Source organism: Ovis canadensis, chromosome 12 (assembly GCF_042477335.2).
Source record: "Ovis canadensis isolate MfBH-ARS-UI-01 breed Bighorn chromosome 12, ARS-UI_OviCan_v2, whole genome shotgun sequence".
Lineage (NCBI taxonomy): Eukaryota > Metazoa > Chordata > Mammalia > Artiodactyla > Bovidae > Ovis > Ovis canadensis.
Genome location: NC_091256.1, coordinates 55,572,272 through 55,596,661, shown reverse-complemented (window position 1 = coordinate 55,596,661; position 24,390 = coordinate 55,572,272). Strand labels below are relative to the sequence as shown.

At 45.8% G+C, this 24,390-nt stretch overlaps 1 protein-coding gene across 7 annotated transcripts in view; it reads right to left on the bottom strand.

The window, feature by feature from the left end:
* The window catches only part of RERE (arginine-glutamic acid dipeptide repeats), a 420,891-nt gene that overhangs the window by 57,745 nt on the left and 338,756 nt on the right, over positions 1–24,390 (bottom strand). For 4 of the 7 annotated variants that reach the window (XM_069545778.1, XM_069545780.1, XM_069545779.1 and 1 more), the window contains one exon: positions 53–133. In XM_069545778.1, the coding sequence (XP_069401879.1) occupies positions 53–133 (81 nt within the window). Of the gene's footprint in view, positions 1–52; positions 134–829; positions 1,900–24,390 lie in introns of those variants that run through there. The other 3 variants (XM_069545784.1, XM_069545782.1, XM_069545783.1) reach the window with 3 other exon arrangements.

Sequence of the window (24,390 nt, the reverse complement as noted above, 5' to 3'; positions counted from 1 at the left end):
CAAGAGCGAAGAGGGAAAAAAATCAAGTTACATAAAGTCCAATTGTACTCACTGTTTCCTTATTGGGAAGCAGCTCCTTTCTAATTCTGAAGAAGTTCTTGCCGTACTGCCTAAGCCCCTTAACGAAGCGTTTCTGTGATAAAAAAGAAACAACAAATGGGATGTAAAAACCAAAAACAAAACAGGATGTCAGCAAAGCAAAGCAATCTGCAATCAGCAGAACAACAACCGCAAAGAAGTCTGAGCGGGAATGTTGACTGGGGGAATATTTCCGCGGCACAGCTGGGACCCCCCGCCCCGCAGGCCCCCGACGGCCTCCATCCGGTCCCCGGTCCCGCAAACCAGACAGGTCTAGGAGGACATCCTGTGTCTGAGGCCACAGGCGATCTGTGCCCTGGGTGCCTCCAGTCTCCGCAGCGGTCCGCGGAGGTATAAACAACGGAGGTATAAATACGCTCCGGGTTTCTTAATCAAGCAGCACAAGTGGTCTCCACCTGAGAACGAAGCTTCCCAGAGTGTCGAGCAGAACAGGGAAACACAACCAAACCTGGAGACTTTCCTCCAGAAGGGCACTCAAGAGGGTTAAAAGGCCTTTCGTTAACCCCAGGAATTCACCAGCGCGGCGGAAGACCACCGGGGCCCGGACCCCGGACCCCGCCGACCTGCCCCGCCGTCTTGGGCAGTAGAAACCGAGCCACCAAAACCCCTGCCCCCTCCCGGCCCCCTTGCCCCCCATTTCCTCTGCGGTCCGGGACTTTCACTTTGCCCCATTCCTCCCGAGCAGCCCCTCCCCGCCGCAGCCGGGCCCTGCCGGCTCCCCGGCCCCCACCTCGGGCGCGAAGCCGGGTCCCGCGCACCGACGCCGGCAGCCACAGGTACCGGGGCTGCGGCGGGCCGCGCTCCGGGTCCCGGCGGCGAGAGGCCGCGCCTGTCACTCGGCTCGTGCTCCACAAAGCGCAGGGCGGAGGCGGCCGGGCGGCTCGGCGTGTGACCGCGGCGGGGCCGCGCGGCGCGGGGCGCGGGGGGCGCGGGGCTGAGGCCGCCGTCGCCGCCGCCGGGGGAGGAGGCCGGAGCGGCGCGCAGAGCCCGGCGCGGCCGCGGGCGGCTGCAAAAGGCGGCCTGGATCGCCGCGCCGCCCGCCGGCCCGGCTCTGGCCCCCGCCCCGAGGCTCCGCGCGGGGCCCCGGCGCCGTACCTCGGTTTCCTCCTTCCAAACCGCGGGATCCGACCCGGGCGGCGGAGCACGGAAACTTCCTACCAGCCGCGGCGGGAACGAGGAGAGGGCGCTCGGGGCCCCTCCCGGGCCGCTCAGTCCCTGGGCTTCCCCCGGGCCGGCCGAGTCAGCGGCGCACGCCCGTCGCCCGCCGGGCTGCGAAGCTGCGGGCTGGTCCCGAGGACTCCCGCGGTCCCTCCGGCCCAGGCGTTAGCCGGCACCTAGCAGGGCGCCGTTTCACAACTAAGTCACCGCGGAAGCTTCCCAGCCAATAAATCACCTGCCCACCAGGAGGAGCGTCCCTCCCACTCCCCGCGGTGGAGACCAGCCGGGCAAATTCAGCGAAGAGCCAGACTTGGCCTGTAAGACCGATCTGCAACCTCCTACTCCATTCCTGGAGGCTCTGCATTTTCAGATTTCACCCCTTTCTAAGATATGACTCATCATTGTCAGTTTTCAACATAATTCGTATAGTTCAAAAGGAACAATCTGTCAAGGCACAAGAAAGAAGCCAGCTCTTTTCTAGTCTGAAGAAGAGTGACCCTTGTTTCTTGAAACAAGTGTCATCCTCCTGCTCAGCACGCCTCCTGGGCTAAGTGCAGAGGATCTCCTTTGGGATCTGGAGAGGAATGAGACCGCCTGCCCTCAAGAAGCCAGGCTGGCAAACAGGTAAACACATCAATCTCTGGGCCCCAAAGAGAAGCCACAGAGGAACAAAGGGCTGGAGGTGGGGCCAGGAGGAGGAAGCACTCACTCAGTGGGTGTTTTAGAGGAAGTGACAGGAAAAGCAGCAGCCTGCTCGGTGGGCTCCAGTGGGACTGCCAGCAGGGCACAGGGAACATTCTGGGAACTGCAAGGACGACAGGGTGTGCAAAGTGCAGTGCCACAGATAAGACCGAAGAGGCAGGAGAGGGCCAGGCTGCAGAGCCTTTTAGGCCAGGCTGAAGAGTTATGGTCCTCACTGTGAGGCCAGCAGAGACGTGCCGGCATGACTGTTCCATGAAAAGACTGGACAGCAAACTGCGCCAGGGGTGGGGTGGCCTGGGACGGGCCTTAGGGACAGACTGGCTGCACTGCAGTTGGAGAGGCTGGTGAGGGAACCCAGTGTGAGCTGGGGATGACCCGAACTCAACCTCAGCCTTCAGAATTAACTTCTTAATCTACTGTCAGGAGTTGAGTATTTAGTGAGCACCTAACACTGGGAGGAACTTTTTAAATAACAACAAACAGGCAGTCATGGACCTTTATTCAAATAAATTCATTTTTAGCAGGTAAGATAAATGTGTGTGAGGTTATTAGATTAGAGAATGATCTGAGTCTCAGGGAAGCCAAGCATGAAGTAGTGAATGGCAGCTCACCGGTGCTACAAGGAAGCCGAGAGGAGGGACAGACTGTCACAGTCACTGAGGTCAGATCTCGAAGAGCAGAGCATTTGCTGGTGTGGAAGGGTGGGAAGGGCATCCAGAAAAGACAGGAGCAGAGTGGGAAGTGGTAACAGACAGAGTCTACAGAACGCTGAGGTGGGCTCTGGCACGAGGAAGGTGGCAGAATGGCAGGGTCATGCAATCTGAAGGAGGGCCTGAAGCCAGAGGACACACAACAGGTTCACTGGGAGAAGTCGGCCAAGTGAAGGAGCACCTGAGAAACACTGAATCTGGAAGAGCAGGGAAGGGGCTTCCACAAACTTGAGGTCAGACCCTAAGTCTTCTACTTGTTATAATCTCCTAAACATAGCTATTAAATACCTGCTGTGTGCCCGGAGGCTCAGAGTCCTCATACCCTACAAGGAAGTACTGTTATCATCTCCATGTTACCAACAAGGAAGCTGAGGCACAGTCAGTTAAGCAGGCAGACCAAGGTCACCCAACTCCTCTGCGGTAAAGGCTGAATTCCAAACCTGGGCTCTGAAATCCATGCCCCGCGTCACTGCCACAGTCTCGATAAAGAGGGCTAAGGGTCTACAGGTAATCCATTTTCAGTCATGGCACCGTCATCTGTGACTCTGCCCTTCCTGTTTCCCCCCAAATCAAACCCAGTCCTTGCTGTTCTTCCAAAGAAAGGTCTTCCGTGCCCTCCTTTCCCACCCATACAAGCACCAGTCCCAGGCCAAACCCTTCCCCTTCTTTCCTATGCTCCAGTCTATGAATCCATCTCTTACATCAGGCCACTTACGAGGCTCTGCCAAGGAACTGTCAAAACCACAGATTCCATCATGAGTCCTGTACCATCATGCCCTTGCACACTAAAACTAGCTCTTGGACCTCTTCAGGAAAGGGGGGATGTTTAACCCCTTAGACCTGCAGGTGCACCAGGACCCCGCCCCAGCCTACCTTACCACACAGACATCCACTAATGCCACCTGGCCAACGCTGCCACCATCCTAGTCCGAGCTCTGACTCTGCAGTACCTTTAATACTTCTATCCACAGTCTACCTCCAGTTCTCCTCAAACTTAAGCTCAAACCCCTCCCACTCCAAAATGAGACTTCCCCAACTATCCCCGATTCACTTGGTATTTATTGGTCTAAAGGCTCGTATACTCATAGTCTATAAGCTCTGAAAAGACAGGAATGGAATCTTATACCACCCTGCCTCCCTAGAGCATTAGGCGGGTGGAACTCCCAAGTGTTTAATACACAAGTGAAACCATGAGATGACAGGGGCCTGAGCTAGGGTGATCACGGTAGAACCAGACTGTTCAGTGCCAAATGGTCTGTTTTGAACCTTGGTAACAGAGTTTTGATCATATTGGTTCCGTGACACCAAACTCTGCTCTTTTTCCTCATTTCACCTTAACCCCAGCCCTACTCAGCCTCTAGAAATCCAAGTCTTCCCAAGCCCTTGTTTCAGGGCTCCTGTTCTCCAAACTCCCTCCCAATACGATTTCCACTGTTCCTTTGGCTCTAAATACCATCCAAGATTCTCACCACTATTTCTAAGGCTAAATCTATGGCCCAAGCCCACGGGAACACTTGTCTTATAGACATTTCAAACTAACTACTTCCAGAAATATGGATCTGACATCTGGTGGTAAACACAGACCACTGCTGTCAATGTATATCAAGCACTATGCTATCAAGTGCAAAGCACCATTGGCCCCACTTTTTTAAAAAAAGGAAGTAAAAGCTCTGTGCGGCCTGTACTGTTACTTCTCTATGGAAAGCCACAAGGCCTCAGAACTGACAAAACATCTGCTTCTCAGAGACCAGCCTTTACCTTGTGGTTTACCAGAAATGTAGAGTAGCCTTTAAAATCGAAACAAAGCCAACCCACTCAGAGCAGTCAATGATTAGAATAGGTCAGTCAGTATGTTAACAGGCTACTGACGCTGCAGTCTCCTTCCCTCTATTAACTCATCTCTCTGCAAATAAAGACCTCGAAGCTTTAGAGATTTGAATTTCATAATTAACGTGATCGACTTATAGGTGCTAGAAGCTTCTAAAGGAAAGTTCACAGACACAGTCTGCTTCTTAACAGCATTCTAGCAGTTGAGCTGAAATCCCACATTTCCCGTGCTTAAATTTAAGGTCTCGTCAACTGGCCTCATGAGTTACGTCCCTCTCCATTAGCTGTTCTGTCCCTGATGGAGAATAGATGCTGGAATGCTAAGATGTCAAAGGTGAAGGAGAACGAAGACTGTTCATTTAACAGGCAGGCGCTGTGGCTGGGTCACCGCCCCATGTGCCAGGCAGCCCTGCTTATTATGTGCCACAGGCTTGCAGTCCAGCCATTCACAGATCCATGAGCTGAGGTTCTTGGGCTGTTGGCCCTGATTTCTCTGGTGCTGTTTGTTTCTAGTCAACCTGGTATGTTCCTTCGGAGCACAGAGCAAGTCCTCTTCTATGTCTCAATCCCCAAAGCCAGATGAGATCCAAATATAAATACAGGTTTATTTATGGCAAGGAGTTTGTTCTTTGCTTTGTTTTACAACTAAGTTTGTGACTGTGTTTCAAGTTTGATTTTATATTATTTACTGAAATATATTTTGATGTGTATCATTCTGTTACAAGGTGTACAACAGGTTAATCTGATACGTCTATAACCTGTGATATGAGGGCCATTGTATGATCATTAGCACTTCTATCATGTTACATCATTATTTACATTCCAGATTTTAGACACATTGCCACAGTTTTCTATTACTGAGCTGATATTTCATATCACCATCAAAAGTTACTACATATAAGCTCTGGTTGTTATTTAGTTGTGTCCAACTCTTTTATGACCTGATGGACTGTAGCCCGCCAGGCTCCTCTGTCCATGGGGATTCTCCAGGCAAGAATACTGGAGTGGGTTGCCATGCCCTCCTCCAGGGGATCTTCCCAACCCAAGGATCAAACCCATGTCTCCTGCATTGTAGGCGGATTCTTTACCACTGAGCTGCCAGGTGGGGAAGCCCCCTTAAGTTCCTGACAGAGAACGTTTATTTATGGGCTTTTAAAAGAAGTGAGTTACCTGAACATAGTATTTAGTAAATTTGGGTTTTAGTAGAATCTGGAGAGTTCTATTTCTCATTTTTGGTCGAATGGAAAGAACATGAGATTCAAACTTAGAAGCCCTAGATCTGGTCTGCTCCTCTGTTCCAGAGAGGAAATTATGACATGGCTGTTTAGGCACAGCCACTTTTGAAATGGAAGATACTTAATAAGGATAAACGTAATTGGGTCAAAATTAGATAATGTTCTCTCTTACGATAAAGGAACCAGTTCAAAAGTTCTGCTCATCACTGCTGAGCCTGCCCCAGGTCTGAGCCTCCCAAGCCCTGTGCCCACGGGCAACGACAGCCTCGCTGGCTGTCCAGATGCTGATCCCCCACGCGCAGGGCTGGCCTAGGGCAGGCAGCATCACTGTTCTGTGTCAGGATGTGAGAAGGGTACAGAGATACCACCCTATTCAACAATGATGGCAGCCAACAGCTGGCACTGTCTGAAGGGCTCTATAGGGACTCATTTAAGCATCACAATAGCCTTGAGAAGCAGGGGCTCCTAATATCTCCATTTTACAGATAAGGAGGAAAAAAAACACGTCTGTCACCAAATCCTTGAACCAGGGGAGGAGGATCAAGGATGACAAAAGTAAACCATCTGGAAACTTCAGGGATGGGGTGAAGCCTGAGAATGGAGTCCAAGAGAGGGTGTGGATCAGGAAGACGATGGCACCTGCTGCCTGCACTTGCACTTCAAGATTTTAAGTGCTTCCCACGGGTCTCTGAATGCACAGGTAAAGGCTATAGTCTCCAAACTTAGTTTAGTTTTGTCTTGGTTTGTTCATCTTCTGAACTGGCCATAAAGATACTTGTCCTACCTATCTCCAAAAAATTCTTCTTAATATCAGATTGGATTGCACACAGAAGAGTACTGGGGGGATAAAGCCAAAGAATGAGGTGTGTGCTCATCTCCCCTGTGTGTGTATCCAACTCCCCATGCAGCTGGTCCCGGTTCCTGGACCTGACCTGTGTCTGTGGCAGAGAAAAGGAGCGATGCTACAAAAATGGTAAAAGAAACTCCTTGGCATTAACCCCTGGCTGAGAGCTTTCAAAATTAACTCCTGCTGCTGAATTTTAACTAGTGCATCACAGTCAGAAACTCACCGGGACTTCTGAACAGCGACTTCTCCTCAGTCCTCTTATGTAACTGTTGGGAAAACACTGTAGGTATTAAAATGAGTCCCACTGTGAAGATGGCTCCTTCTCCTCTGCCCTGCTTTCTGCATAAAATTTTATGTTAATAACTTGCTGCTTCTCAGAGGGCTGAAGAGCAGGCAGATCTGCAAGTAAGCAAACCACAGTTCCCCCCCAACAGAGAAACAAAAGTGTGGCGCACAAGCCAGGCAGGGGGAAGAAGAGGATGTCCACTGCTCTCCTGAAGGCAGAGAGCGGCCGAAGAAAACTGAAGATGGTCCCTAAACGTGGGCCTACGTTAAGGAGGGGTAAGGGGAGAAAAGAGAACACTGATGCCCGAAAGAAATCAAAGCCTTCCAAACATCTGTAGTCCACGACACCTACCTGTGCATCAGTGGCTCTCACTGACCAACCACCAGATGAGAAGAACCTATTGAATTTCATCCATATACTCCTGTCTGTTACAGGTTCCCATCACCCCACACCTAAAACACACTTCTGGCTGGAGGTAGACTATTGATACTGCTTTGAAAAGTGTCATTTGGGTTTTGGTTTAAAATATTTAAGACATCAATGAAAGGGTGACCAGAGTAAAGCAGGATGTTTTCAGTAAACAGCTGCAGAAGCAACATGTCCTAGAGGAGACATGCCAGCCAGCCAGGTGGGCATTCCGAAGCTTTCTAGTATGTTGTTCCTGATTCCTGACTTTACTTCCTAAGTACATTCTGAATTTATACACAGTATTCCAGGATGACTAGTTAAGTCCCATTCAACTAATTATAGTTGAAAAACAGCAAATAGGACAATTTAAAGTAATAACCACATCTTTACTGATTACTCTTAACTCTCTCTCGAGACCTGGCATTCTTCCCGAGCTCAGACTAGTACCCATGCTCTCTATTCCAAGTAACATCTTCCATTCTCTCAGGACATCAGAGTCTCAACGTGGACACTGGGGGCTCCCAGACTATATCCTCCTTGAAGTTCCTCAAGACACTCTCCAACACAAGGGTCACTGAATCCATGGCACAAATGAAGAAACTCAAGTTTTGGTATATATCCTGCCCCAATCCATAGCTAATAAGGAAGGGTAAAGAGATAAGAATTAGAAATAGGATTAATTACTTGGAATCTAGGTGCAGAAAACATTTTCTTGTATGTCTATGTATCAGAGGAATTAAAAGGTATTTGTTGTTGTTCAGTCACTAAGTTGTTGTATCTGACTCTTTGCAACCCCATGGACAGGGTATTATCTATCTTTTCTTAAAAAAAAAAAAACAAAAACAAACAAAAACCTCTGAAGGAAACTGTACGTGTTAGCCCACAGGCTCCTCTGTCCATGGGATTTCCCAGGCATGAATACTGCAGTGGGCTGCCGTTTCATTCTCCAGGGGATCTTCCCAACCCAGGGACTGAACCCAGATATCCTGCACTGCAGGTGGATTTTTTTTTTTTTTTTTTTTTACCATCCGAGCCACGAGGGAAGCCTGTATACCTAGACACACTTGCTCTCTGAATTTCAGCAAAAGTGTCAGAAACTGAATGTTGTATATCCATGTTAAAAATTTTCCCACCAAAATCCTTGGCTTGGAGTACATGGCTCTGCCACTAAATAACTACATCCCTGATTCGGTCACTAGGCCTCTTTCAGGCTTCTGTATGCTTGTGTGTAAGATGATTGTCGGGGCTTTGTACCATCCGTCTGTGAATTCTCAGAAGTGGATGCCTCAAGTTCTCCATTGCTGGGAGCTGCAGTCAGGCAGGCAGCCTCTCTCCTACACAGAGACAGGAGGATGGCTAAAATTCTTCCAAAAAGAGACCCTGTTAATGCATGATACATTGTCAACTGTCTTACCTGGAAACTGGATAATAAATGATCATTCTTAAGTTGGGGTGATCTTTATTGTTGAGAGTAATTTGTTATGCAGCAGTAGGAAACCAATATGAGATTCATTACAAAAACCACTAAAAGCTTTAACCTCAATGGTAGTCAACTATTAATTAAATTAACCAGTAAACCATCTTCCAATTAGACTTCCTCAGACAGTCCGCAGACCCTACAGTCCTATAACCTTCTGCTGTGTTCACACCTGAGCTATGTTAACATCTAGCTCACAATGCCATAGGACATGACATGACATGACAAGCTATGTAGGCTACTGAGTACACGAGGGAATCCCCAGCACCCTGACCATCCCGTGACACTCAGAGCAGGTGACCAGTGTCACTGGCTGAATGACTAAACAAATGCAACTGGGAGGTGAGCTGGCTCGGCCTTCTTCCAAGGCTGTTTACTTTCCAGCTATTTGCCCTCCAGCTTGACTCCTGACCTGTGCTCACTGCTAAGTTTCTGACTCTCTAATTACTACTTACAGAATGATTTGACACCAACTTTCCTGTCCATTTAAATGTACAAGTCTCACTAGAGACAACCACACCACCCCACTCTGTGATGCTGGTTCAGCACCCAGAGTTGAAGCCCACAGTGTCAAGCCCACAATGTCCCTTTCAACATACCTCTGCTCAAAACCTTCCCAGCTGATCACAAACGTCAAAAAAAAAAAAAAAAAAGTCACTCCTTGGAGAAGGGAATGGCAACCCACTCCAGTATTTTCACCTGGGAAATCCCATGGACAGAACAGCCTGGAAGGCTACAGTCCATGAGTTGGCAAAAAAGTTGGACAAGACTTAGCGACTAAACAATGACAACAATATTCAAACAATAGAAAGGAATGAAATACTGATACATACTACAACATGGATGAACCTTGAAAACATCAGGCCAATTGAAAAAAAAATCAAATATATGATTCTATTTCAATGAGACATGCAGAATGGGCAAACAGAGAGACAGAAAGGAGATTAGTGGTTGCTAAGAGGTAGAGTCCTGGGAGGACCGAGGAGTGATTTCTAAAACTACGAGGCTTCCTTTAGAGCTGCTGAAAATGTTCTAAATTTGATTCTGGTGATGGATGCACAACTCTGTGAATATGTTAGAAACCACAGAGTTGTCCATTTAAAATGAGTGAATTGTAAGGTATGTGAATTATATCTCAATAAAGCTATTACCAAAAAATAAGGTCACTCCATTTTTCATTCAAAGACCACACGCCCAACAGGAAAAGAACCTCATGTTTGGTTTACACAGCTACTGTGCCCATGAGCAAAGGCCACTGAGCCATCCTGCTCTCTGCCTACGTGACCCCCTGAGTCTCGATGATAACGCTGAGTAGCTGAAGTCCTTTTATTACTCTGGGGCTAACAAAGCATCGCCACAGGGTGAATATCAGAGCAGCACGCTTCAATGCACTTTCAAGTCAAATGAGAACTGGCTAGTTAAGCAGCAGCATTAACAGATGTAGAAATACCACCAGCTAGAATTCTACCAAAAATTTCGAGAAGAGCTAACACCTATCCTCCTCAAACTCTTCCAGAAAATTGCAGAGGAAGGTAAACTTCCAAACTCATTCTATGAGGCCACCATCACCCTAATACCAAAACCTGACAAAGATGTCACAAAAAAAGAAAACTACAGGCCAATATCTCTGATGAACATAGATGCAAAAATCCTCAACAAAATTCTAGCAATCAGAATCCAACAACACATTAAAAAGATCATACATCATGACCAAGTGGGCTTTATCCCAGGGATGCAAGGATTCTTCAATATCCGCAAATCAATCAATGTAATTCACCACATTAACAAATTGAAAAATAAAAACCATATGATTATCTCAATAGATGCAGAGAAGGCCTTTGACAAAATTCAACATCCATTTATGATAAAAACTCTCCAGAAAGCAGGAATAGAAGGAACATATCTCAACATAATAAAAGCTATTTATGACAAACCCACAGCAAACATTATCCTCAATGGTGAAAAATTGAAAGCATTTCCCCTAAAGTCAGGAACAAGACAAGGGTGTCCACTTTCACCGCTACTATTCAACATAGTTCTGGAAGTTTTGGCCACAGCAATCAGAGCAGAAAAAGAAATAAAAGGAATCCAAATTGGAAAAGAAGAAGTAAAACTCTCACTGTTTGCAGATGACATGATCCTCTACATGGAAAACCCTAAAGACTCCACCAGAAAATTACTAGAGCTAATCAATGAATATAGTAAAGTTGCAGGATATAAAATCAACACACAGAAATCCCTTGCATTCCTATACACGAATAATGAGAAAGTAGAAAAAGAAATTAAGGAAACAATTCCATTCACCATTGCAACGAAAAGAATAAAATACTTAGGAATATATCTACCTAAAGAAACTAAAGACCTATATATAGAAAACTATAAAACACTGATGAAAGAAATCAAAGAGGACACTAATAGATGGAGAAATATACCATGTTCATGGATTGGAAGAATCAATATAGTGAAAATGAGTATACTACCCAAAGCAATTTACAAATTCAATGCAATCCCTATCAAGCTACCAGCCACATTTTTCACAGAACTAGAACAAATAATTTCAAGCTTTGTATGGAAATACAAAACACCTCGAATAGCCAAAGCAATCTTGAGAAAGAAGAATGGAACTGGAGGAATCAACTTGCCTGACTTCAGGCTCTACTACAAAGCCACAGTCATCAAGACAGTATGGTACTGGCACAAAGACAGACATATAGATCAATGGAACAAAATAGAAAGCCCAGAGATAAATCCACACACATATGGACACCTTATCTTTGACAAAGGAGGCAAGAATATACAATGGAGTAAAGACAATCTCTTTAACAAGTGGTGCTGGGAAAACTGGTCAACCACTTGTAAAAGAATGAAACTAGATCACTTTCTAACACCGCACACAAAAATAAACTCAAAATGGATTAAAGATCTAAATGTAAGATCAGAAACTATAAAACTCCTAGAGGAGAACATAGGCAAAACACTCTCAGACATAAATCACAGCAGGATCCTCTATGATCCACCTCCCAGAATTCTGGAAATAAAAGCAAAAATAAACAAATGGGATCTAATTAAAATTAAAAGCTTCTGCACAACAAAGGAAAATATAAGCAAGGTGAAAAGACAGCCTTCTGAATGGGAGAAAATAATAGCAAATGAAGCAACTGACAAACAACTAATCTCAAAAATATACAAGCAACTTATGCAGCTCAACTCCAGAAAAATAAACGACCCAATCAAAAAATGGGCCAAAGAACTAAATAGACATTTCTCCAAAGAAGACATACGGATGGCTAACAAACACATGAAAAGATGCTCAACATCACTCATTATTAGAGAAATGCAAATCAAAACCACAATGAGGTACCACTTCACACCAGTCAGAATGGCTGCGATCCAAAAATCTGCAAGCAATAAATGCTGGAGAGGGTGTGGAGAAAAGGGAACCCTCCTACACTGTTGGTGGGAATGCAAACTAGTACAGCCACTATGGAGAACAGTGTGGAGATTCCTTAAAAAATTGCAAATAGAACTACCTTATGACCCAGCAATCCCACTTCTGGGCATACACACCGAGGAAACCAGAATTGAAAGAGACACATGTACCCCAATGTTCATTGCAGCACTGTTTATAATAGCCAGGACATGGAAACAACCTAGATGTCCATCAGCAGATGAATGGATAAGAAAGCTGTGGTACATATACACAATGGAGTATTACTCAGCCGTTAAAAAGAATTCATTTGAATCAGTTCTGATGAGATGGATGAAACTGGAGCCGATTATACAGAGTGAAGTAAGCCAGAAAGAAAAACACCAATACAGTATACTAACACATATATATGGAATTTAGGAAGATGGCAATGACGACCCTGTATGCAAGACAGGGAAAGAGACACAGATGTGTATAACGGACTTTTGGACTCAGAGGGAGAGGGAGAGGGTGGGATGATTTGGGAGAATGACATTCTAACATCTATACTATCATGTGAATTGAATCGCCAGTCTATGTCTGACGCAGGATGCAGCATGCTTGGGGCTGGTGCATGGGGATGACCCAGAAAGATGTTCTGGGGAGGGAGGTGGGAGGGGGGTTCATGTTTGGGAATGCATGTAAGAATTAAAGATTTTAAAATTTAAAAAATAAAAAACTAAAAATTAAAAACAAACAAACAAAAAAAAATAAATAAAAAAAAAAAAAAAAGAAATACCACCAGCTAAATACCTCTCACCAATTATGGCTGCCCAGCTACACCCATATTAAAAATAACCCAACACTAAGAACAAACCCAAAGGGGCATTAGCGACTCCTTCCTCCCTACCATATCACCATACTGCCCCACATAAATGTCCTTGTCAGGTGGCTCATAAATAGTAAGTCCCTAAAAAGTTCACCTTCTTTAACAAAGTAGATCTCAGCCAGGCAGGAAAGATGATTCAACTGAAGAAAGGAATGTGGCTTGTCTACAAGTTACAGGAGAACAAAGAAGTAGAGCCTTTGCAAAAATCATAATGAAAGGCATTTAGATCAATGGCTGCCCAATAAAAACTGAATGTGAGCCACACGAAAGCCAGGTACGTAACTGTCATTTTCTAATAGCCATATTTCAAAAAAGAAACATGTAAAATAATAAATTTAACACAATATGTCCAAAACATTATCATTTCAATATGTAATCAATATACAAATGACCGATGGAATATTTTACATTCTCTTTTTCTTACTTGGTCTGTGAAATTTAGTGTGTGTTTTACACTAACAGCACCAACTTGGGCTAGTACATTTCAAGTACTCAATGGTCACCCGCAGTCTGAGCCTCCAATGATCTCTCCTCCCTTTCGATAAAACATTAAAGCGCCTAAAGCATTAGAGTTTTCTACTAGGGAGGTAAAATAAATATATTGTTAGGATTATGGTCAATGATATCATACAGTCCTAAATGACGTGAAACCATACTGGCCTCTTATCCCAAATTTTGTGAAATATGTCTTCCAGAAGAACTCAATCAAATCCAGAAGCTGTAACAACACACCTCTGCCCACCTCCCACACAGATGAAACTGAGGCCCTATCTGGCTCCAGGGCAGTGGAGGCAGCTCCTGGACTTTGTCTCCCTTTCTCTGTAACATGTCAAGGGCTGGGATTCCGTATTTAACTTTGGTCACTTTAAATGCTCTCCAAATCGGGAGGAAAATCAAGTATCCTTTAGGAAATGCAAGGGATGGAGGAGGAAAGGAAGTGTATTTCAATCACAAAAGGCAAAACTCCTCAACGGGCAGATCCCCATCTATCAGTCTCGAAAAGGCACCTTCTGGTCTCATACCATCCCCTGAGGGTAGCCTGTCACAAGACAGGCATCAAGAGAGGGTCCCACACCAGGGCTGCTCTGTTGGTTTTTTGTTTAGAACAGTGCTGCCATGATACCTCACTCTCACTGCAAATACTGCTGTTAAGGGAGTGTGAACACAGCTGTGTGTAAATTACACACACAGATTTAATCCAAGTATTTACAAGGAATGTGTGTATGTGAGTGTGTGTGTGTGCTTGTGCCCATGTGTGCACTCAGTGTGCACAAAGTGTGCACCTGACACTTTGTAACCCCATGGACTGTAGCCTGCCAGGCTCCTCTGTCCATGGGATTTCCCAAACAAGAATACTGGAGTGGGCAGCCATTTCCTACTCCAGGGGATCTTCCTGACCCAGGAATCAAACCCAGGTCTCCTGTCTCCTGCATTAGCAGGCAGAGTCTTTAACACTGCGCCACCTGAGAAGCCCCATTTACATGGAGCACAAACACACTAATAGTACATTTACATACACTGTTGGGTCCACTGGGCTGTAAACAGAGTAAGGTTTGAGTTCCAAAGTTTCCTTAAAATCTTACACAAAGAAATACTTAGGAAATGCTTAGCCTGCTAAATCAGGCTGAGGCTCTTCTGTCCCCTCCCCCATGCAGTCTGCCCCTCCCCCCATATTCTTCACTTGCAACGCTGCTGCTGCTAAGTCGCTTCAGTCCTGTCGACTCTGTGCAACCCCACAGATGGCAGCCCACCAGGCTCCTCTGTCCCTGGGATTCTCCAGGCAAGAACACTGGAGTGAGATGCCATTTCCTTCTCCATTCACTTGCAATACTGGAAAGTATTTGAGACTTTATGAAGGAGAACCATCAAAAAGAGCTCTAACACTCACTTCTATAGCAAACATTAATCAACATGAGATAATTTTCTAAGCTGCAAAGTTAGAAATGAGGAGGAAGGGGCAAAGAAGGTGAAAGCAGGAAGCCCCTGAAGTTCAGAACTGACTTGTCCTACACCATCAGCTTTCCCTGGTGTGGATCACTTCCACACTTAGCAAGAGGAGGACGAATCTACGGACCCACTAACACAGCAGACACTGATGCAGGGTCTTGGGAGTTTTCAGCTAATGTTGAAAAAATAAGCAGCAGAGCGATCCACATTTTATGCTCACTGCATTAAATAAGAAGACAGACAATACAGACACAGGCATCAGGCAAGGTGGGCTCTCGTTCCAAGCCTGATTCTATCAAGGCTTCACAGATAACCCCTGGAAGGCCACGAACATTGCCTGGGCTGGGTTTCTCATGGTAGAATGACATCCCAAGTATCCTAATTTATGCCCCCTGCCCCTCTCCAAAGTGTTAATTGTAAAATGTTCGGTGCTACAGTACAATAAAAGAAAACAAAGGGTAATAGTGCAACTAAATAAAAATATCATCCTATACACATGCTGACACAGAATGACAAGTTCACTACAGGCCTTAATTTTATGCTTAAAAATTTTTGCAACTAAACCTTCCAACTGATATTTTTTTCTTCTATATTTTTTCTTGATGTGGTTTGTATAAACCCCTGGTTTAAAAAAGAAGAAGGAAAAAAAAATAAGATCCATTTCTGAGGCTTGGGTTTACTGTTCTTACTGTTCCACCAATAAATCATCTCCCAGTCTGGGCTTGGAAAAGCACTGGCCACGGTTTGATTGCTCCAGCCCCAGGTTGCCAGGCAACCAACACAAGGGGGAAGTCTGAGAACGGCTGACAGATAGCCAAGTGGCTGAAACAACAGACTTCTCTCTGTCAAAAATGTGTTTCAGAGGGCCACTTCCCCACCTCTGCTCTCTGCTAAACACTACATGATTGTAAAATCAAAATCAAAAGGCCACTGTAATAAAAACACACTTCCTGCTCAATTACTAATTGTTAAAAAGTGGTGGGGAGGTCCAGATCACACAGTGTATGGCAACAGAAATGTGATACTGTAAATGAGATAAAGTCAGCAGCATGCAAGAACCCTGACCTAAATACGGCTCTGCAGCTTCCAGTCAGGGGACCTGGTGGGTGGAGCAAATCAGCTGGTGCAGAAAGCTCCGGGAAGAAAATAATGAATGTTGAGAAATTAAAAGAAACAAACCAAACAATAACTGAGCAGTCACAGGCTCACATTACTTAATAATAAAACCAAGAGCATTTTCAGTTGTTGTGAAACACAGTCCGGAGATGACAAGTTTTCCCTCTCACATGGATTTCTCACTGTGGAATAGGGAGGGCAAGGAAGGCCAGTGACCCTCGAGAACCACGCCCCCTGGTGGCTGGGCTGGGAGGGTTGGTGGTGATTCCCCAATGCTGGACTGTAAGCTGACTTACTGGAGAAGGAAATGGCAACCCACTCCAGTACTCTTGCCTGGAAAATCCCATGGATGGAGGAGCCTGGTAGGCTACAATCCATGGGGTCGCGCAGAGTCAGACATGACTGAACAACTTCACTTTCACTTTTCACTTTCATGCACTGGAGAAGCAAATGGCAACCAACTCCATTGTTCTTGCCTGGAGAATCCCAGGGACCAGGGAGCCTGGTGGGCTGCCATCTATGGGGTCACACAGAGTTGGACACAACTGAAGTGACTTAGCAGCAGCAGCAGCAGCAGCAAGCTGACTTACAGCGCCTGAGGATATAGCTGTCCCTCAGCATCCTAAGAGGACTGGTTCCTAAACCCTCCAGGATATCAAATTCCTCAGATACTCGAGTCTCTTATAGAAAATGGCCTATAACATATGCATGTCCTCCCCTATACTTTAAATCATCTCCAGATTACTTGTAATACAATATAAGTGCTATGTTAACAGTTGCTAGTGTGCAAAAAATTCAAGTTTGCTTTTTGGAAGTTGTTTGGAATTTTTTTCCCCTGAATATTTTTGATCTACAGTTGGCTGAACCCACTGATGCACAACCGGCAGGTGTGGAAGGCTGACTGTACCAGGTCTGAATCTGAAAGTCTAATGCAACATGGTAAACATCTACGGGGCAGGATCGACTCAGTCACCTCACATCACAGTCCCACTGAAAACTCTGCATCATCCAGAACTCTTTGGGAACTGACTGATGCAGTGTTTGGAGAAGGGCAGCACTCAGAACACAGCTCTTCATCTTTTTTGTGCCATGGATCCTGCTGGCAGTCTGGTAAAGGCTAACCTCTTAAAAAACAGTTTTAAAATGCCTAAAATAAAGTGAGGGCTTCCCTGGTGGCTCCAGCAGTACAGAATTGCCTGCCAATGCAGGAGACATGGGTTCACTCCCTGGGTCGGGACAGTCCCTTGAAGGGGGACCCATTGCAGTATTCTTGCCTGCGAAATCCCATGGACAGAAGAGCCTGGTGGTCTGTAGTCCATGGATTCACAAAAAGAATCAGACACAACTGAAGGACTAAACAACAACAAATAAAGTGATATTACAATGGAAACGTTATCAAAACACTAAAAGTGCAAATATACATATATTATTTAATAACATTAAATAAGAACTCACAGAGGATTTTTATTTTTTCAAGTTTTTTGGGGGAACAGGGGTAATGTTTTGTTTTATACTATGAGCTCAGATTATAAACTCTTGGAGAGCAAAGACAGTAATTTATTCATCGCTACATCACCAAGCAATGCGTAGCCTGGTTTCCTGCCCAAGGTTGACCAATGGAAGGCTCCCAGGCTGGCCCTCACCACAAGGTCAACCCAGATCCTATGGGGGCCTGACTCCATGGGTTATCCCACTGCCCAGAAGTGGGCCTGGCAAGCAAGATTCGTATGTAAGCCTATAACTTACAAACCAGAGTATACAGACACCAAAGACTTTTTCCCCCTAATTTTATTATTTATTTACTGGCTGCACTGTGCAGCCAACCAGGGATTGAACCTGCATCCTCTGCACTGGAAGCGTGGAGTCTTCACCACTTGACCACCAGGAAGTCCCCCCAAGACACTCTAATGGGTATGTGGATTCAGTTTTAAGGGGATTCAATTCCAGAACTTCAACTTTCATGCATCTTCCTTCCTAAAATTCATCTGCCTGAGAATACACCCTTGTGGGCAAGATACAACTCTGCTCTCCTGCCTCCTCCTTCACAATCATCCTCCTCTCACTTCACCACAAAGGCCTCCCTCTTTCCATCCAGATGGCCAACAGGCAACACTGCTTCATGCACGAACTCCAGGCTCTGAACAGAGGGTCAATTCAAGACACCATGAGCAACGCCAAGGTCACAACTGGAAGCCTCATGCAGGTCAGGTACTTTCCAGCAGAAGCTCACAGAGGTGTCATCTGGTACATCAATGAAAATCATGTCCGATGATAAATTATAGTTTTTGATTATGGAAGGAATTCAATAAATGAGTGACAAAACTATCAATCCTATTTATGTAAAAAGGTTTCTGAGCACTTACAAATAAGTGAGGAATGAGAATAACATGATGCAGAATACGGTCTCATCCCAACAATAAGTAATATTCATATAAAAACTAATGTGTTTAAAAAACTGAGTAATTTCCAACAAACATTAAGCAGAAACTAAAACTTTTATCAACTAATATCTTGTTTTGATCAACTGTGCACTTATAATTATTACAACATCATCAGAGAGGATTTTCTTTCAACACTTAAGAGCTTTATTGCTAAAGAAAATAACAGCACACACATTTCTGTCCTCGGGAGTATGAAAAGGTGATCTGACAACACACTCTCAAGCAAAAAATGCTTTACATCAAGGAGAAGCAGACTGGAAAATTACTAGTTAGGTTTAATGTGAAGAAAGATAAACTGTCAGATATTAATGCTAAAAAGGAGCCCATTCGTATATTTTTTAAAATATATGATAATGGTTATAAATAATGATAGCATTCAAATGCAGTGGATATATTTAAAAGAGCGATGGGACAGTCTTATTTCCAAATGTCAGTATTTATGATATGTAAGAAATCACATGCTTATGATGAAAAGAGTACATGCCAACTTAAACTAGGGAGGGAGTATATGACTTTTTAAGCAAAGCTTTTTTAGGGGCTTTATGGGAAAATAGTTTCTAACTTTGTACCTAAAAGAAAGACCAGCATTCTTCGGGTACCAGGCATATGCCACATCTCAACTAGGTTTATCAGACTCTGGTTTGACCTCACAGAATCGAGTGTTTCTAGGGTTATTAGAAACACTTTCCAGAACCCAGAGATATGGCACCACTGAAGACCCTATACTATGTGACTGTTGTTCCCCTGAGGTAAAGGCCCTTCTTTCTCTGAATTCCAAAACTGCTATGGCACTCCTCTGTTTAGAAGAATAAAGACTTCAGACTCCTCAGTGCTCAGTTAAGAGTGCTCAGGGACCTCTGTTTTATCATTTGGGCCTCAGACCCCACCTGACACAAGCACCTGAGTTAAAGGTTGTATTAAAGTGGATTCTGAGGTTTCATTTCAGCTCAGGGGGAACACAGTGCCGTGTTAAACAACGTCTATGAGAAATGCAGGGAGAAGGGGTGGTCCCTGAGCGGCCCCTGCCTCAACGGAAGCCAGGCCCCCGCTGCTCCTGAACATGCCCTGCCCTCTCCCACGTCTGCATCTCCAGCCATGAAGGGATCCTGGGCAATGTTGCCATGAAGCTGCTCCGGGGCTGGACTAGGGGGCTGGGATTTCTGAGCATCTTCACTGACCACTGGAGGGACCCTGAACACTTTTTCACCACTGCACGCCCATGTTCTGTCACCTTCCTCCGTTCTTCCATCGTTCTGTGTACCCCACGACAGAACTGCCCACGTTCCGCCTGGCACAAGGCTCTAGGCACCCACGTCCATCACTGAATTTCTCTCCATGCAGTGGGGAGGTCCTGTGGGGCCATCTGGCAGAGTCTTTTGCATGCACAAGTCAGGCATTTTGTTTCTTCAATGACAAATTCTATTATCAGCACCTAAGCCTTTCAGGGCCAGAAGAGCTCTAATTATTTAGTTAATACTTGATTTTTCAAAAGAAAATCAATGAATCTCCAGAGAATGAAAACTGGTTCCAGGCACAGACTCAACCAGAAATAGGCAGGCTTACCCACACTAATGCTTTTTCCCACCAAACTTTAATGATGTCGCAAGTGGGTGGTTTTCTTTAGACAGATGGGGAGTCATCTGAGAATAGTAGAAGTGATGGGAGGGGGGAGGAGAAACTAGAATTTCTTGGTTTTCTTCAAATTGTGAACAAAAAAAAAAAAAAAACACACACACACAGGACACAATGACAGTGAGCATTCAGATGGAATCTCTCCCACCAGCAGCGGATTTCTTTTCCTGGTTAACCTGAGGACAGCTTGAAGACCTGGGGTTGGCTTTCATGGCCTCTGTCCCACTGCCTTGACCATGGGAAGGTGTGATTGGGTGGGGGTGGGGGTAACCTTACACTGTTCAGGATGGTGAACAGAGGGGAAGAAACTCTTGTGGTCTAATAAAAGGATGAAAGAAAAGTTCTCCATGATGAGGAAATGAATCCTTTACTTATTAAGCTCCCTCATGCCTTTTTTTCTTTTAATGTCTGTTTGATAAAAATACATCATACCAAGGAGCCATCAAAGAAAAAAACTACAGTGAAATGTGACAGGAACTCCAGAGGCTGGATGGAGCCGCCTATTGGGTTTAGCCACAGCCTCTCCCCTATTTCCCCTCCCAGCCACAGAGAGCATTCAACCAAAGAGGGCAGAAGATCACCAGGAGAAGTTTCAACAAGCACCAGACCCTTGTCGTCTAGTCTTTCCCCGAATCCAAAGTCATGAATAAAGGTTTACAGAGTCTTTTTGGCACGTGAAAATACTCTATTATGTCCCCCATAACAGAATATGCACATCTCTACATGACAAACACATGAACTTCAAGCAGACGACCTGACTCTTGCTTTTGTAGCAAAGTTCCCACTTCTCCTTTCACCAAAACTCAGTCTGTCCTAAGCTCAACAAAAGATCCTGAGTCCTAAGGGTATTTATGTAGTTCTGACAAGGAACAGTTTACGGGCAATTAAGACACGACCTGGAAGATCACCAGATGGGGAACAAGTAACACAAATTATTAGAAAAACACCTATCGCTCTTCCTGAACTGACCTGAGCTCTCAGGGGCATGGTCTGCCCAGACTTGCTCAGCAGAATGTGCTTCGGAACAGGAAGCGCTGCTTCCCTGAAGAAGGCAGAGCCTGGGTGCCACTCATGTACTGTCCTCACAGCATCTACCCAAATCACCTTACTGCCGTTCATTTATTTGTCTCTGTTTCCCCCCCAGAATGTAAGTGCCATGAGAACAATGTGTCTACTGCTAACTTCTATATGGAGAACTTAGGGCCTTGTGCACAGTTCAATGACCAATATTTGTTGAGTGACCAAGGAAACAAACAGCGCGATATAGTCTGAAGCCAACAATCCATCCTGTGGTCTTACATTCTAGATATTTTTCTAGTCATAGAATCCTGCCTGGTCACTACCTGCCTCCATCTTCAAGCTCTATGTATTAATCCAGCTCAGCTCAACTTACCACCAGCTGAGCCTCACTACCGAGGAAGCCAGTGTGAGACATGCACTGCCCCTTAGGAAGCACATCACTCAGCAGACCAGCGCTCGGGGGCCACCTCTCAGTCTCCCCAGCACCATCACCCACACCACACACTTCCTTCCCACCCCTTCCCCATTACTCTCCTCCCAACCCCTACCTCTGGCTTGGGACAGCTCACCCCAGCATCCCCCAACTGGTTCTTTATATCCTAGAGAGTTACTGTCTCTCCCCCGCTCCCATCCTCCAAGTGCCATAACCCCCAATGCCCCCCTTCATCAGCATCTTCACACAGGGTGCACACAGCATCATCCTCCCCTCTCCAGTGACAGGGCCAGCAGCTGGGTTCTAAGTGTGTTCCTCAACTCCAGCAAAGACAAGCCCGTCTGAGAGCATCATCCACAACCTTTCCCCTCATCATCACATCAACCAACCAAGCCAGCCTCTCGCTGCCTATTAGCGAGCCGATACCCAGCTAAAAGGCCCCTTCTCTACCCTGCCTTCTGACAGCGCTCTCAGGAACGTGAAAAATCCTGCCCAGAGTTGCTCGCAGCCACAATTCCTGGTGCCCTCTCCTATCTTCCATCCTAGCCACCCACTTATGACTGGATATCTGTGAAGACACCTAAGATATAAAACCAGAAAATTTCTTTTCTTTACTAGTGCACAGTCACTGAATCCCATGAAAGCCTCTTCTCCTTGACTCGTGACCTCCAGCCCTTCAACTCCGCTGCCACTTCTGCCCTGGTTCCCTGAGTTCTGGATCCGGATTGGACTAACAGTTACTCCAGCAACACCATCAACACTACTACACATGCCTCCACACCCTGGACCAACTTTCTACCCAATCTTCCAATTAACTTAGGTCAAGGTCAACCCCAGCCCTATCACTGCCCACATTAAAAAAGACGTAACCATTCCTCATATCCTACCAAGTCAAACGTAATGGTTAACAACAAATGAAACAGGACACAAATCTTCCTCCTGCCTTTCGAACTATTCCTTTCCTGACTCTGTACTAAGTGGCTCCATCACTTTGTCCAGTCTTTTGTACCTCAACATAAAAATTCCCTCAGTCTCTTCTCTTGCTGCACTGTCTCCCCTGGCAACCTCAGCAGATCCTGGCCCTGCCACTTGCTAGCTCTGTGATCCTCAGCAAGCTAATTAACCTCTTCAAGTTCAGCTTCCTTAACTAAGATGCCCTCTGTAAATGAGAAAGTTCTTCTAACTTTAGACCTCCATACCTAACTGCGACACCCACCTGTATCTTTTACAATCACTTCAAATTCAACATAAACTCTCTTCTCCTCCCCGAAGCAACTACTCTTGATTGCAGGGTTTTATCAGCTGTATCAGCAGCCTCCTCCCAAAACACAATGTCTGAACAGCGTCTCTCAACTTTTTCCTTGCTCCCTATTTCCAATCAGCTGGGTTTCTCCAGAGAGGCCAAGCAGTGTAGCAGGTGAGGAGCTGGACTCGGGCACCACAAGGCTGGGCTGGCAAAGCAGGCTCTATGAACCGTGCTGTGACCTCAGGAAAGTTCTCCCTCCTGGCAGTGACCCAGCTTCTCCATGTGCAGAATGTCCACAAATGAGTCACCTCATGCCACGTTCTTGGCACGGCACCTGGCACATAATAAAGGTCTTACTATAGCTCCTCGGGCCTCTTTTAATCCCTGCTCTTGCTTCTCACGGCCTCCACACCTCAGTCTTTCTCAATCTCGGCTGCAGAGCAGAACCTCAGCACCCTAGCTATATCCCAGGGGGAAGTAAAATCAGTCTCTGGGGCAGACCCATGTCTCCTGTGTGTGTGTGTGTGTGTGTGTGATAAACTTCCTTGTGTGGTTCCAGTGTGTGTGTGTGTGTGTGTGTGTGTGTGTGTGTGTTAAACTTTCCTGTGTGGTTCCAGAGTGTGCAACCAAGGTTGAGCACCACTGCTATAAACTCAGAGCTCTCAAAATCTTTCACAAGGACTGCAGACTTCATCCAGTCTTGTGGTTCTCAGGGCAGAGAATATGGGCGCCTGGGTCCCACCTCAGACAGAGACTCGGACTCAGAGTGCAGTCTGGGCACTGGGACGTTTCAAGTTCTCCAGGTGATGTTAATATGCAGCCAAGTCTCAGAACCAGGACTCCCTCTCTACCACTTCCAACCACCAGTCCCTGTCACTGCCAGATGAATTTTCAGTGACGGTCCCAGTCCTGCCATTCCCCACACTCAAATATAGGTAATTATTCCTTATTTCCTATTAAATTCAACACAAACTTCTCTTCCCATAAAAAGTGGATGGCTTCAAGTCAGCCATCTTATCCACTCAACCACCTACAGCATCCTTCAACTGGGCAACCAGCTACTGACCAGCCACCCACGTTCTTTAAACCTTTGTTCTTCCATTAAGATCTAGAGTGTCCGCCTGCTGAATCTCCATCTATACTTCAAGGTGCCTCCTCCTCAGAGCCTCACCCAATCTCCCTGCTGGAAAACAGAGCAGATTGGGTTCACCCCTTGGTCTTCCATGGACCCAGCTCACAGCATCAGGAGGATGTGAGGCACAAGAAGCAGGTATTCCCTGTGGGCCTTCTGTCTCCTCTCTGGTGCCTGTGGCGACAACGTCCGACTCAAGTGCCCATTTATAGCCGCGGCCAGGATCAGTCAAGGATGCCACACTGCCAGGCAATTATCAAGGTGAGTGGTGCCTCCTGCAGAGATCTCAGCAGTTAAAGAACAGATGATGTGTATTTGTCTAAAGTTCCCAAGAAGTTCCCCTCCTGTCAAATAAAGAAATCAATACCGTTTAAAAATC